Source organism: Cervus elaphus, chromosome 32, assembly GCF_910594005.1.
Source record: "Cervus elaphus chromosome 32, mCerEla1.1, whole genome shotgun sequence".
NCBI classification, from domain to species: domain Eukaryota; kingdom Metazoa; phylum Chordata; class Mammalia; order Artiodactyla; family Cervidae; genus Cervus; species Cervus elaphus.
The window spans coordinates 40043082-40059390 of record NC_057846.1 but is presented as its reverse complement, the minus strand read 5'-3'; the positions used below and the strand labels follow the sequence as shown (position 1 = coordinate 40059390).

The window sequence follows — 16309 nt, the reverse complement described above, 5'->3', positions numbered from 1 at the left end:
GGCTTGCTCACGCACAGCAATCCTGGTGGTGCATGTCCTCGCTGGTGTTGAGAGCAGGGCCTTTGGCAGGGCCGTCCCCTGGGCTGGGAGACCCCCAGAGATGACACCCCTGCATCTTGGAGCAGGAATGTCGCTGCTCTCCTTGCAGAGATACGGAGCTCTCCTTGCAGAGAAGCATCGGGAGCCGAGTTCTCTTTCCTGGTCTCAGAGGCCAGCTGAGACTTGAGTGGGAAAAGCCAGCCAGGCGGACAGCTTATTCTATAAAAACCCCGCCCGGTGGGAAGCTGGCTTGTCTGTCGGAGCTCTGCAGGGCTCCAGGGCGGAGGCTTGGACCGCAGTTGCCTCCAAGACTAGGAGACTGTCTTCAGGGTTCTCCTGACGTTGCTTAGCGAGGCCGAGGGTCCCGGGAGAAGGTCAGGACACCCATCCGCGAGCGGTGTCTGGGGCTTGACTGGTGCATGTGTGGCTGCCTCCCTTCCCGAAGGAGCCTCGGCGTGTGTCGGGGCCGAGGTGTGAGCCCTTGTCTCCAGGCTCCCCTGCTGCCTGCCTTGCTGGCTGCCACCCCCGAGAGAGGCGGTCCCTCAGTGCTGCCGTCTCCGCAGGTCTAAGGGTCCCTTCCCCCTTCTCTTCCAGACTTCATCCCGTGAAGCCCATGAACACGACAGCCCCCAAGGTCACTAACTCCACCTCGGGAATTGCTGCGATCATGAGTGAGAACTTGATCAACGAAGCCGGGATGAAGGTATGTCTTCTCTGGGAGCAGGCAGGTTAGTTAGGGATCTTGAAAACCCTCTGTCTGAGTCACCACGGCAGACAGCTCCTGGGGGCAGTGGGGAACCCCAGGATGACTCAACCACACGTCTCTGTCTTTGGATGATCTTTGGAAGCCCATGCACCTCCCATGGCATACTCAGCTTTTCCCCTCAGTTATTTATTTGGCTGTTGTTGGATTTGTGTGTGTGTGTGTATCAGGCAACACGATTGGCAACCAGTACTTCTTTTTAATGAGAAGAAAATGTCACCCCCTCCCCCGCCCCGGTCATGCCCATCAGACATTCTGCTTTTTCCCATGCGTCTTTTCCTATCTTTTGGCAAGAAGGTAAAATTCTTGTAGTTGTAACTGTGGCACAGATAGACTTTTTTTTGTAACTTTATTCTGAAGTGATTTCAAACTTGAAAAAAGTTGCAAGCATAGCACAAAGAACTCCTGTAGGCCTTTCACCCCAATCCCCAGCTTGTGGGCATTTCACCAGATTTGCTCTATCACCCTCACCTTCTCCATTCTCTTTGTATCTACATACATTTCCACCCCCCTGCCCTGAATTATTTGAGAGTAACTTGCCCACGTTTTATTCCTTTTACTCCTAAATACTTAAGTGTGTAGTTCCTAAGAATAAGGACATTTATTGAAATGAAGAAATTTAACAGGCATATCACACTGTTTTCTCATCTGTCATCTGTATTTCATTTTTTTTTTTTTTTTTTGTCATCTGTATTTCAACGTCACCAGTTTGTCCCAGTGGTGGCCTCTCTTCTTTGTTTTCCAGTCCAGCGTCACCGAGAGACCCTGATGTCTTATCTTGAGGATCTCCTTTATTCTGGAACAGTTCCTTGGCTTTTTTTTTGTCTTTGGAGACGTTGACTTTTTTCAAGAGTTTAGATCAGTTGTTGGGTAGAATTTTCCCGTTTGGATTTGCCTGACGTCTCCTCGTGGTTTGGTGGAGACTGGGCCTTCTCAGCAGGTATTAACTATAGGAACAACACGCCCGTCCCAGTGCATCCTGTAAACGGCCCACGGCACCCTGTCCATTTAGCGGGGTGTTAACTTGGTGACTTAGGTTAGGTGGTGTGCATGCACTAGGTTCTTCAGTGCAGAGTAGCTATTTTTTCCCCTTCACAGTTAGCAGGAAATGTGTGAGGAATTCATTTCAGGCCATGCAACCTCCTGCTGTTTATCAACCTCCCGTTCATATGCCTCAGTGTCCTCTGATGAATGTAAGATAGTAGCAGAAGGATGGGTCTCCAGCCCCATCGCCTGCGTGGAAACCCTCTGAAATCCTCTTGTTCGCTTAGTTTTTATCATACACACTTGTGTACGTTGCTACTTAATTATTCTTTGAAATGGTTATTCTAGTCTATACTTACCCACTCCCCAGTTGGGTAATTGGCTATTTAGCTTGTTCTCTTTTTTTTCAATATGAATAACATATTTCTTGCATAGGACTTTTCCCTTCTCGTAGTTGACTTCCTTAAGCTGAATTTCCAGGAAGACTATTGCTTGATGAGAGGATCTCTGCTCTTTAAAAAGCTTGAGTGGCTACCACTGAAAAAAGCAGCTCCTCCCCCCAAAACCAAAACCACCCCCCACCTCCCACCCCCATGAGTTCTGCTGGGGAGTGTCTCCATCCTGCCCTTTCCGGTTCTAGAACCAGAGGGATTGAGTCCTGCCTTGCTACCAACCTCTTCGTCTTTGACTCATTGTCACACGGATGGAGGAGAATGATCTGTGAGTGACAGGAGAATGTTAATGAGCCGAGGTGTGTTGTGTTTCAGGCACGTGGAAACACGTGTTTCCTAACCGACCCTGCAGACTACAGTTGGGAGACATAAACTTCATTTCTGTTTTACTGCAGGTGTCTAGAAGTTTCACTCAATCATAGATTGTACAGTCCCAGGGACTCCAGGATGTCAAATAGTTTTTGTGGGTTGTTTTTTTTTTTTCCTCTTTTTTGGGCCAATGCAGGGGCACACCACTCAGCGTACAGGATCTAAGTTCCCTGAGCAGGGATCAAACCTGTGCCTCTTGCAGTGGAAGCGCGGACTCTAAACCACTGGACCACCAGGGAAGTCCCAGTTTTTGTGTTTTTTAAAAACAAAACTTTTGCTCACATCTCGTTCACTCCTGCAGGTATTTTTAAGTGCGGGGTGATGGCTGATGCCTCTGGCTCTGTTGCATCTTTGCCTCTAGGAACTGGGCTGAAGGTCGTCCACTGAAAGCCAGAGATCTGAGTTCTGGGTCAAGAGGCAGAGTGGTAATAAGGAACTGTTGCTGAAAACCACTTAGCATCTTCCAGCCATCTTGCCTTCTCCTCCCTATAGTCTGTGCTAATGGGGCATCTGTCTGAAAATGATCAACTGGAGCCAGAACTGTGTACCTATGATCTTTTAGCCCGAGCCTAAAGATGGACTGGCTGTAACTTCACCAGCCCAGCTCGGCTGGCTTCTTTGGTTGTGTTAGAAGAAGCAGCACTTGTCTTCCTGGCATGTATGATATTTACCAGGAAATTGGGCAAAAGAATAGCACGAAAGGGACGATAACGAAACCCAGGGTCATCTCGCAGCTCCCCACCCCTCTTCCTTTAACTGTGGAATGCAGCTCGGCTCCAAAGAGAAACAAACACCCAGCTTTCGGGAAGTCAGCAAGACCCTTGGTCCCCTCTGTTTACTGGTCCAGGCTCACTTAACCAGGGGCTTATCTCCAGGCCCCGACTGATAGTAACTTGCCTTAAAACAAAGGCAGCCGTTACTTATGTTGCTCATGATCTGTAAGCCCCAGTGCTGCCCCTCTGCCTGGCTGTCACAGAGCTGTTGGTCCCGGACCAGACCTAGTAAATCCTCTGAGTAAATAAGGAAAGGTTCCTGGAGACTGCCATTGGCTGGCCATAGAATAGATGCTTTGTACTAAGGCATAAACAGTACTTATAAAAATAACTACTCTTTGGAATGTTGCAAAGTGAGAGAGAGATTAGGGAAAGAAATTGCATGGCTAAAGTTATGGAAACCTAGCTGAATCATTACTATAGTGGCTTTTTTTTTTTTCTTTTTTGGTTATTGTGTTAGGGCCATCATCTTTTGTAGATGATTAATAACTAGGAATGTGTTATTTATTCAGGTGGCTTCCACACTTCCATTTAAAAATAGCACAGCCAAGTAGAGCCAAAAAGTCTTCTGTCAAATTATATGGGAAAAGTGGAAGACCAACGTGAATATACGTCATTATTGGTAAAACGATGGGGGCAAAGTCCAATGTGAAAGTCCCGGAAGGAAGGAAATACATGATGATGGGCACCATTGTTTCCTGAGTTAATGGGTATTTTCTTTGCACCTCTTCCGCTCCATGGCCCTTGCTCACTTTCTGTGACTGCTGGATTGCTTTTTAATTTTTTTAGTCGTCACATAAACAGGAATTTCTGATGACTTCAAAGTCCTGCATCATTTCTTCTTCAGATTATAGAATCCAAATGGAAGAGCTGTTTGACAGTTTGTAGGAGGTACCGCTAGTCTTCCCTGTTGCCTTAGATGGAGAAGAGTCTGCCTGCAGTGTGGGAGAACTGGGTTTGACCCTTGGATCAGGAAGATCCCTTGGAGAAGGGAATGGCAACCCACTCCAATATTCTTGCCTGGAAAATCCCATGGACTGAAGAGCCTGGTGGGTTACAGTCTATGGGGTCACAAAGAGTCGGACACGACTAAGCGACTAACACTCAGGAGGTAACTTCAGTATGCATGCCATTTCAGTTCTATGCCTGGGTCTTAAGGAAATGTTTAGGGATATGACCGAAGATTTATGTTCACGCCTTTAAGTATGTTCTTATATAATTGTGAAAACTGAAACTAACTTAAATGACCAGCAACAGAGAGATGGTTAAAATACAATTAAGTTTAAATCATCCATTTAAAAAGCAATTTTTCTAAAATTTAATGATGGGAAAATGCTCACAAAATACCCAATTTTCAAAAGCCATAAAACTTGATTCTGTATGAGGCTAAAGTTATCACAAAGAACGCCCATTACCAATAAGAGACCCAAGTGTTAGGTGTTGGAGTTATGGGTAATAACTTTTTCCCCTCTTCTGGATGTGAGATTTTCTTTTTTTTTTTTTCTTTTCATTTATTTTTATTAGTTGGAGGCTAATTACTTTACAATATTGTAGTGGTTTTTGCCATACATTGACATGATTTTCTATGATAAATAAATTATTCCTTTTACAGTTCAAAACACGATCCTGTTATTGTGGGCAAAATTAATTTTTTTAATTAATTTATTATTTTTTTTTTTCTCTTTTTTTTTTTTTTTAATTTATTTTTTAATTGAAGAATAATTGCCTTACAGAACTTGGTTGTTTTCTGTGAAACATGAACAGACAATTAATGTTAATTCATCTCCAGAGTCTGGGTCAGAGGTTACCACTCCATCTTTGAAGCTTGCCCCCATCACCCGGGCAGCCACGGCCTCTGGTTTGTCCAGCTCTTGGAGCACGCCGTGTCCCCCTGGACCCTGATGCCCTGCACCAGGTGAAGCCCCAGATGTGTCAGACCCTGTGGGGGCCTGGCGCCTCCTCCCGAGGAGCACTCTCCCTCCAGGTGTCCGCCTCTGCTTCTATCTCCCAGACGCTCCGGCGAACGCCTTCTGTAATCAATATATTTTTTTTTAAGAGGAGGTTATCTATTTATTTTCTGCTGCCCTGGGTCTCCGTTGCTGCCCGAGGGCTCTCTAGTTGCAGCGAGGGGGGCTGCTCTTCTTGTGGTGACTGCGCTCCTATTAGGGAAGCCCACGGCCCTGTGGGCTTCGGTGGTCGTGCCTGGCGGGGCCTAGACCACGGGCTCAGGAGTTGTGGTGTGCAGGTTCAGTTGCTCCACAGCACGTGGGATCTTCCCCGACCAGGGGTGGAACCCGTGTCTCCTGCATTGGCAAGTGGATTCCTATCCGCGCGCCACCAGGGAAGTCCTATAATCAATATTGTTGAACAGATAAAATCCTTCTGTGTCAGAGGTATAATCTAAAACTCCTTGAGGATATATTCTTGGCTATTGTTTTTACAAAGACTACTTGTTTTCTTGGTAGGATGTGTAAACAGACGTGCCACTTTGAAAAAAAAACTTGTGATCAAATAAACATAACATAAAATTTACTCCCTCAACTGTTTTTAAGTGTCCATTTCAGCAGTGTTAAGGACATTCGTGTTGTTGCACAACCAATCTCCAGAGTTCTTTCCCAGACATGCAACTTTTTTGAAAGGGTTGTTTTGATTTCTGCCATATATCACTCTGATTCTTTGCGACCCCAAGGACTATGGAATTCTCCAGGCCAGAGTACTGGAGTGGGTAGCTGTTCCCTTCTCCAGGGGATCTTCCCAACCCAAGAATCGAACCTAGGTCTCCCGCATTGTAGGCGGATTCTTTACCAGCTGAGCCAGAAGGGAAGCCCGAAAGGGTTGTTTTGAAAGTCACAAATAGGATGATGGAGGTCCAGAGTGGGGGACCCTGTGAGTGTCTGCCTTCAACAAGCTAAAAAAAAAAAAAAAAATAGGTTAAAACAGAGAAACAGTTTTTGACAAGTGGCCCAGCATCTCAGGGGCTTCCCTGGTGGCTCAGTGGTAAAGAACCCACCTGCAATGCTGAAGACATGAGTTCGATCCCTGGGTCAGAAAGATCCCCTGGAGGAGGAAACGGCAACCCACTCCAGTATTCTTTGCCTGGGAAATTCCATGGACAGAGGAGCTTGGTGGGCTACAGTCCCTGGGGTCGCAAAAGAGTAGGACGCGACTTAGCCACTAAACAACAGCCACCAGCGTCTCACCTTTTTCTAGGCCTCCTGTGTGAAGTTCAGCCTGCTGCGTGTGTGGAAGTCTCAGGAGTGTTTCCAAGTCAGTAGCCATCATTGTGCTGTTCCTTGTAGCCGGGACAAGAGGGACAACATTTCTCTGGAACTCTGGCCGCTGTGCTGGCAGTTTGCATCACTGGACTGAACAGGGCCATCTCTCGTGTTGTGTCATGGTTCACCTGCTCCTGAGGAGCAGGTGGTTCTAGGCCTTCCTCAGTGAAACTCACCACCCTCACGGTGTTGAAACCATGATTACCTCAGAACTCTGCAGGCAAAACTGTCTTGAGGTTGCCCCGTGACCTTGTCTCTTTCAACTTTCGAACCTGAGTCACAGACTTCAGGAAAAGTCAGTTTGGGTATTTTTTTCCCCCATCTTTCTGGAGACTGGGTACATGTTAGTTTACATAACGCTTGTCTTGTGTCTCCTTGTGGTTGGGGCCTGAGCAGTTTGCAGTCAGACTCCAGGCCTCCCAGGTAATGATCATAATCCCTGGGGCTCCTGGTCTGGTCAGGAGGGGGCGGCCGCGGCCACGGGACCCCGATGGGGTGCCACCAATGGCTGTGTGGTGGCCCTTGGCTTTGCCTCTGCGTAGGTTTTGAGAATGAGATGACTTAGACTGGGGTCTCCCAGGCCGTCCTCCTAATTGCCAGGACTCCTGAGCATCGTGGAGGCAGTAGCAGACCGTCTGGGATAAACGTCCATGTATTGTACTGGGAGGAGAGTGTTGCCTACTGCGTCGTCTGCTGCTAGCGTTTCTTCACGGGTCCCCTCGGCCTGGGGCTCGGGTCTGATTGGATACCTGGTTGTGCCAGTTCTGGTGTTCACAGGCCTCCAGTGGTGATGTCTCTAAACCCCAGGCCTAGAGGCTAGTCCAGGGGTCTGCAGCCTGTGAGTCAAGTATGATTTTCACACTTTGAATCGGTCATTCCCCAGCGGTCCCATGGTTAGGACTCTGCACTTTCACCGTTGAGGGCCCGGGTTCAGTCCCTGGGTGGGGAAATAAGATCCCACCAACCTCAGTTCAGTCGCTCAGTTGTGCCCAACTCTTTGCCACCCCATGGACTGCAGCATGCCAGGCCTCCCTGTCCATCACCAACTCCCAGAGTTTAACTCATGTCCATTGAGTCAGTGATGCCATTCAGCCATCTCATCCTCTGTTGTCCCCTTCCTCTCTTGCCTTCAATCTTTCCCAGCATCAGGGTCTTTTCAAATGAGTCAGCTCTTTGCATCAGGTGGCCAAAAGTATTGGAGTTTCAGCTTCAGCATCAGTCCTTCCAATGAGTATTCAGGACTGATCTCCTTTAGGATGGACTGGTTGGATCTCCTTGCAGTCCAAGGGACTCTCAAGAGTCTTCTCCAACACCATAGTTCAAAAGCATCAATTCTTTGGCGCTCAGCTTTCTTTACAGTCCAACTCTCACATCCTTCCATGACTCCTGGAAAACCCATAGCTTTGACTAAACAGACTTTCGTTGGCAAAGTAATGTCTCTGCTTTTTAACATGCTGTCTAGGTTGCTCATGGCTTTTCTTCCAAGGAGCAAGCGTCTTTTAATTTCATGGCTGCAGTCGCCATCTGCAGTGATTTTGGAGCCCAAGAAAATAAAGTCTGTCACTGTTTCCATTGTTTCCCCATCTATTTGCCGTGAAGTGATGGGACCAGATGCCATGTTCTTAGTTTTCTGAGTGTTGAGTTTTAAGCCGACTTTTTCACTCTCCCCTTTCACTTTCTTCAAGAGATTCTTTAGTTCTTCACTTTCTGCCGTAAGGGTGGTGTCATCTGCATGTCTGAGGTTATTGATATTTTTCCCGGCAATCTTGATTCCAGCTTGTGCTTCATCCAGTCCAGCATTTCTCATGATGTACTCTGCAAATAAGTGAAATATAAGTTAAATATACCAACCTCATGGTAGGCCCAAAAGGGAGAAAAAGAAAGAAAGAAAAGGTCTTGAAACAAAAAACCAAACGACAAAGACGAATGCGCAGCAAAGACCATCTGTGGCCTGGGCATCCTGAGATACTGACTCTCTGGCCCTTTACAGAAAGCTTCATCTGTCATAGGTTTCCACTGAAATTGAAAATGAATTCCTAGGAGACTCAGATCATAGACTCAATCACTAAAAGCTACCTCTTCTATATTTCTTTTATTTATTTACTTACAAACAGTTATTTGTCATAAATATTTATTTGGCTACGCCAGGTTTTAGCTGTGCCACACAGGATCTTTAGTTGTGGCACGTGAACTCTCATTTGCAGCATGTGGGATCTAGTTCCCTGGCTGGGGACCGAACCTGGGTCCCCTGCATTGGGAGCGTGGAGTCTTAGCTACTGGCCACCAAGGGAGTCCCTGTATTTCTCTGAGATGTTTGACCTCTTGGCTGACTTTGTCAATTTTCTTGTCGCCTCTCCCCTGGCCCCCACCAAAGAAATACAAGCCCTCGGACCCCGCGTTTGCCTATGCGCAGCTGACCCACGACGAGCTCATTCAGCTGGTCCTCAAACAGAAGGAAACGATCAGCAAGAAGGAATGTCAGGTGCGCCAACTGGAAGACTACATCGACAACCTGCTGGTCAGGGTCATGGAGGAGACCCCGAACATCCTCCGGGTTCCCTCTCAGGTCGGCAAAAAAGCAGGAAAGATGTGAGCCGCCGGCCTCCAGCATTGAGACTCTGCTGTGGGTCTGTCGACACTAGCTCCCGAGGCCGAGGACTCGCTGTGCCCAAGAGCCGGGCACAGATTGCCATCTCCCTCCCAGGTTATCTGGCAGGAGTCCCCCCCACCCACGGAAGCCAGGTCAATGACTACAATGGATCTTTCCACTGTCCATTCCCAGGGTTTTATTTTTAAATGCCACTGTGCCTTTAACCACGTTGTAAATATTTTATGCCCCGACCGGAGACATGGTCATAAGATCTGATCCTGGCCCGAGGTTCAGATGGCGCTGGGTGGGTATTAATTAATGTATTTCAAACATTGTGGTTTTGTTTCTTTGAATTTGAGATTTTTAAAGTACATCTCCCCGACCCCCCCGCCACCCCCGGTCTTTAAAGTTTGGGGTGAGATGACAAGGACCAGGCAATCGGGGCTGTGTTGCACATACCTTCTTGGCATTTGAGTAGCTCAGGCGTGGCGTTTTGGCTGCAGATGCTAAATTTTTTGATACCGTGTAAACCTACTTGACTCCTCGGACTTGGTCTTTTGTTTCGACTGGAGCAGAGGAGTGCAGAGTGTGCCTTTGAGATTTATAACAAGCCACCTTTTCCAGACATCAGCCTCTACACCACAGTAGCCTTTAAAATATGCTCTTTATCAATGGAGAGGGCCTGTCTGTGGAGGTACGGGAAGCAGACCAGGGGACTTAGAGTCACTTTGCCCTCGAGGGGGTTTGTCAGAGCCCCTCCTCTGGTGATCGCAGGGTCCCTGTGACTGGAGTGGCCGAGACAGTGCCTTGATTATCGATCGAGGGCTCCAGGCACTTGCTAAAATGGTTCTACCAGGTGTGGAGCTATGGCAGGGGGTCTGTTGGCCCTCTCCCCCACGCCTTCACTTGGCTCCCTGGTTTCCTTGGCAGCTCTTCCTGGCATTTTCCCCCCTTGGTATAACATTGTGAAGAGCAAGATGATACCTATTTTTAGATGGCTGTGTTTTTAAAACTAGATTAACACACATTTTTAAAAAAAACTAGGACCCCTTCTTAACTAATAGCATCAGTTCAGATTCTTTGGGGCTTCCCTGGTGGCTCAGCGGTAAGGAGTCCTCCTGCCAATGCAGGAGATGGGGGTTCAATCCCTGGGTGGGGAAGATCCCCTGGAGAAGGAAATGGCAACCCACTCTAGTATTCTTGCCTGGAGAATCCCACGGACAGAGGAGCCTGATGAGCTACAGTCCACGGGGTCGCAAAGAGTCGGACATGACTTAGCGACTAAACAACTCAGACTCTTCAGGTAATTTCATTGTTAGTAACCCGATATTAGAATGTTTTCTATATTACTCTTTTTTTTTTTTTTGTTCCAGTTGAGACAGAATCTCATCAAATCCTGACATCTCTCCTCGGGAGAGAATGTCATAGGCCAAGGGCGTGGGCAGGGCTTGAGGAGAGAGCAGTTATTAAACGGAGCTCTCTCTGTGTTCATTCTTGTTGTATTAAAGTTAAGAGGCAAGATGGCTGGCAGTGGGATTCCTTCTCAGGATCATGTTTGCTGCCACATTAGTTAATATCAGAGCACTTTAATCTGAAGGATGATACTGTAACTTGATTGAACTAATTCACTTTTAATTATGATAGCTGTTTTATTTAATACCCTCCTCCATACTGGGGACCACTGTAAACCTCTCAGACGACTTGTTATTTTTGTAGCGCTACGAGATTTATTTACATCCCTATAAAGAGAACTGGATGTTCGCTTGAACTCCAGAGACACACGTGTATATATTTGTTATGCAATGTTTTTTACCTGATGTCAGTGTACTTGGACTGTGATAACCCTCGTGCCCTGGGTGGCGGGGGCTCTGAGTGGTTTCTCCCGGGAAGAGCTCACGTGGAGACCCGAGTTCTTCCCGAGAACTTTTCATTGTGGGAGATCTGCTGCTAGGACCTTGGGGATGGGACCCGGTCCGTGTTTAAGAGAGCAAATTCCTCTGCTCTGAGATGCCACTCGAGAACTCTGGAGAATGAAGGACAATCAACTTCAAGAGTGTCTGGTTTCTACCAACTGCTGGAAAAAAAATTCCACGGGTAGCATTCCTGCACCGCTCAAGGACGCCAGTTAACACCTGTCCTTGAGGACTCTACTGTGAGGGAGAACTCAGTTGGGAAAGCTGGAGCCAGCTCTGAGCTGTTCACAGGGGCAGGTGGACTGGAGGGCTGGAGCTCCTGCAGCCACTGTGGGTCTGAGGGCTTACACCCAGCTGTCTAGGTGTAAACCAGGAGAGTCCGGTTTAGCCTCTAGCTGCTGAGAATGCTTACTGAACTGATGGGTCCTGGGAGGAGGCCATGCCGTGCAGAAGCAGGAGCAGCTCTTTCTTGGCCCTGCCTGGCTGCCCCACCCCCCGCCCCCGCCCCAGAAGACCAGTCAGTACTTCAAGGAAGCATCCAATAAAATACCAAACAGCTGTGATGACCTTGCACTGGAGGTCAGCATCTGGAAAGAAAAAGTTAATCCTTTGCCCAGTTGTTCCATATCATCTCTGTCGTTGGGCTTTGACACATGTCCTGCCCACCCCTTTTATTTCCTGTGGGTTAGCCTCCCCAGGGAGCAGAATGGAAGAGCAAGAAAGTCTGCCCTTCGCCACATGAATAACCCTTGACCCGGAGTGGAGGGTGTGTGGGCAGTGAGTGGCACATGTGTGTGGTTTCCAGCTCTGCTGACGGTGGGAGCTCAGAAGGGCATGGAGTGGGAAGGGTCCATGACCCGCAGCCACCTGCCAGATTGAAGGTCAGAGGCAACTTGATGTAAAATTAGGCACAATTTTCACCCCCGGTGCCCCTTCTCTTTAAGACCCATTCACTGACGAATGGTTCCTCCAGGCTGAAAGATCTGTTGCCTTCGGGGGCGTGGAGAGCTTAACCTCCAATTTCTACACCAATCTCAACCCTGTGGTTTCCTCTGTAGCTGTTGTGTGAGCTACTGACGTGACCTCTTCCTCCCTCTGATTGAAAGCTCACCCAGCTTTTCTGGATTATAGAATTCTTATCTCCTGCCTTGTTACTTTGGGAATTTTGAATTTCTTTGCTTTTGTTTTTGAGAAGTAACCTAAAAATTTCCTACAACACTAAATAAAATGGTCCTGGTACTACCTTTCAAAGTTTTGTGTCTGTGGTTTTTTGTATGGGTGCGATAAGAATTTCTGGCTTCCTGCAGAGTCTCTCTTAGGGGGTGACCAGTGGGTCACCCATGGGTCTCTCGCCTGGGTTCCTGCTGCCGCCACTCTCTCTGGCACCCAAGGGCCCTAGCGCAGTTTCTCCTGCGGGTGTTGGGACATCTGTGATGACCTCCCTATGACACACCCCATATTTTGGGCTGGAGGGAACTCTGGCGTTTATCAGCTGGACATTGTTTGAATTTCCTGTCCCTAGTGGTACAAGCTGCCACCTTTTCCTTAAGCTGAGCAGATGAACAAGGCCACTTTTTTGATTTGCCTCCACCCTGTGCCACCTCCCCTCCCACCACACACACACCTCTTCACCCCCGCCCCACTGATTCCCCAGAGAGCGAAATCCTGACTTTTGGAGCTTCATTTGAATTCACCCTGCATTGAGGACTGCCCAGATCTAGGAGCCAGGTCTCTGGTTCCACAAACATAGCTCAATCATTTCTGAGTAGAGGGGATCATGGCTGTAAAAGACTCCTCCTGAGCTCATTCTACTAATCTCCAACCCTTCCCCGAAGAAGTGAGAGGTCTGCCTGCCTCAACCAAGGGTCCCAAGCTCTCCGAACGGAGGAGATGCTCTTAGGGATGAAAGTCACATTGTAGATGGACAGATGCAGGTGGGCCTGGGTAGCTCCTGGGTGGGGCTGGGGAAGCTTCCCGAGGGCCTCCCTGGTTTGGGTGGAGGGGTCTGGTTACCCAAGCGGATGTGGATGGTGGAACCACCGTGTAAAATGATACAAAGGTTTCTCTTAAAACATACAACTTTCCAGGTTTGGTCCAAACAACCAAAAAGCTCTCTGGAAAGGGTCTCCAAGGAAGGAATGTTTGTACAAATGACCCCCAACTCTCCCCTGAGATTCATCTCCCTTGCTTTTGAGGGGGGGCACCCTGCCCACCTCCCCATGGAACACATCACAGGGTACCGTTCCCACTCTGACCACAGCCAAAGCATCAGCATCATGCACATTCCCAGCCCTCAGACCCTGCCTCCGAGCCGATCGGGGGTGCCATCTTTTGGACTCTGCAGTCTCCCCGTCCTGAGAAGGTGGGAGCAATCTCTTTGTATTCGAGTTCAAAGCTCTAAGGTGAGCTCTCTGGGGCCAGGGGCTCCCAAAGCCACAAAATCTGAGGGAAGATGTCCTCATGTGGCCTTGTGATGTTTGACTATCTTACACACACCTGTATCCTGAGCCCTAGAAACAGTCACCCTGGTGAAACCGGCAGGCCCTCAGAACTGAGAGGAAGCTGCTCCGTCCGTGCACATCAAGTGCTCACTTCAGGCTGAAACTTGACCACAAAAGGAAGGCCTGTTTATTGAGTTCCTGCATTTCACTCAGCACTGTTTCCAGTTCTCATCAAGGTAGATAATATCTCCATTGTGCAGATGAGAAAACGGAGACTTTCAGAGGCGTCAGAACTGGAGTTTGCCTGGGGTCCCACAGCAGGTAGTTAAGAAAGGATTTGAACTCCTCACCTATCCCACCTGGGGTTCTAGAACAGGTGTCAAACTATGGCCTCACTCTTGTTCATGTGGCCCTCAAACCATGGGTGATTTTTCCTGGTAGTTCTCTGGTAGTCCAGGGGAAGGACACTGTACTTTCACTGCCATGGTCCTGGGTTCAATCCCTCTTCAAGGAACTAAGATCCCTATAAGCCATTCAGTGCAGCCAAAAAAAAAAAAAAAAAAGTACAACTCCAACAACAACAAAAAACAAGGATGATTTTTCCTTTTTTCTTTTTTTTAATGTGGGATGAACAAGTCTAGAGATCAAATGGCCAGAGTGATGACGGTAGTCAACAGCATTGTTCTGGATACTGGAGATTTTTACATTTCTTTTAACAATCAAAATAACAGTAATTCATGACATTCAAATTTCATTGTCTACACAATTTTCTTGGGATACAGCTGAGTTCATTGTCTGTGTCTCAGTAATTGTCTATGGCTGAGTCCATGCTGCAAAAGCAGACTTGAGCGGTTAAAATAAAAACTTTCGCATTCACCAAACCTAAATATTTGCTTTTCAGGCCCTATTCAGAAAACGTCTTTGGACATCCAGTCTAGGATTACTTCGGGTGCCAAGGAGATAATATTCTGAGTGACCTGGAATACCGAAGGATGGGAGCAGGCAGGGAAAGTGGAGCCCACGTGACTCAAGCCCACTCAAGACAAAGCCATATAAGCCACGGCTCCTGAGGAGGGAAGTTCTGGCTGTCTTTGAGCTCTAGGCCTGTGGCCAGCTCCTCAGAGTTTCCAGGTGCCTTTGTTCCTGGGAGATCAAGAAACCCAACACAGCGATCCTCAGCCAGGGGGAGGGAGAGAATAAACAACAGGAAAGGGGAAAGTGAATATGAGCGAGGGCCCTGGTCATGCCCTGGACTGAGGTCATGTCACCACGGTTGTTAGAAGAGAATCAGCATCTGCTGAAAAGCTGCAGTGATGGGGAAAAGCTCCAAGGCCCAGGGTGGCGAGGAGAGTGGGTCCTCCAGGCTCAGAGTGAAACTGGGTGAGAGAGTCATCTGAGCTGGAAGAAGCCCAGGGTGAGGCCTTGAGAGAAGCCCAACCCCACCTCCCCACAGTTACTCACTCCAGATTAGGAATGATCCTGCCTCTGAGGAATTCCATCTATGCGTGGCCTCTGACCGGCCTACCCAGGACGGGTGTCCACAGGAGCTGAACAGCCTTCTGGTGTAACCGGCGCTCCTGGGACACAGGGATGAGACAGCCAGATCATGCCCAGGGAGACTCGTAACAAAGTCAGACAGGCAGACCACTAATGAATACACACATATAACCAGAGATGACTGGCCAGGGGCCTTCTGTGAGGACACCAGTGCCTTCCTTTCTGGCCTCCTCTCGAAAGAACTCTGGCCTCCAGGTCAGTATTTCACATCTGGATCACGTCTGAGGCATCCTTTCCAGTGGCCTTCCCTCCTTAGTAGCTTTCTGCTCTAATTCAACCCATCTGGGCACTCAGCATTCCAAAAGCCAATGTGCCAAGTACCCGTGGGCTCTGGCCTTAGGGACAGAAATGTGGCTCCAGCTTCACAGGCCTGGGGAGGAGCTGGGGAGAGGGCTTTGAGAAGCATCTGTTAAACAGATCATCACCAAGGACGCTTAATTCTTAACCCGGGTCGCCTGCATTGCAGGCAGAGTCTTTACTGTCTGAGCCACCAGGAAAGCCCTAAATCTTAGTAGAGTTTGTATCAGACGGAAAGGCACCAAGGAAGATGTGTATGTCCTGATTTCCCAGAGAAAGACAAATGAATTTCCTAAATAAATGGTTTTCTTCGTGAGAACGCAAACCCTAGACTTGTATGTCTTAGTAGAGCGCGCCATCTTCTGGCCTGGATCCTGCCTACCTCCCAGCCTGTTTGCGTCTGAGAGTGAGACTCTCTGACGCCATCACACACTTGTGGCTGGAAGAGAATTACCCCTCCACCCCTGGAGTTGCTAGCTGTGTGTGTGCTCAATCATGTCTGACTCTTTGGGACCCCATGGACTATAGTCTGCCAGGCGCCTCTGTCCATAGGATTTTCCAGGCAAAAATACTGGAGTGGGTTGCCATTTCTTCCTCCAGGGGATCTTCTGATCCAGGGATTGAACCTGAGTCTCCTGTGTCTCTCGCATTGCAGGCAGATTCTTTACCACTGCACCACCTGGGAAGCCCCAGAATTGCTGGATCATAAAACTGCTTCTACTTTACTATGAAAACTGTCAGGGAAAGCAGAATTTCAAGGCTTCTGTCATGGGAAGATGACTCTGTAGTGAAATCCCACTTCAAAAAAAAAAAAAAAATGCAATTAGGTTCATGATCTGCACAAAATTGGGATGAG

General features: G+C 48.2%; 1 protein-coding gene across 2 annotated transcripts in view; it reads left to right on the top strand.

Moving 5' to 3' along the window:
- RAB11FIP1 (RAB11 family interacting protein 1) overlaps positions 1-12409 on the top strand; it is a 35883-nt gene extending 23474 nt beyond the window's left edge. For both annotated transcript variants that reach the window (XM_043893709.1, XM_043893710.1), the window contains 2 exons: positions 634-742; positions 9030-12409. In XM_043893709.1, the coding sequence (XP_043749644.1) occupies positions 634-742; positions 9030-9248 (328 nt within the window). In that variant the 3' untranslated portion in view covers positions 9249-12409. The remainder of the gene's footprint in view (positions 1-633; positions 743-9029) is intronic.
- Positions 12410-16309: the final 3900 nt, after the last annotated feature.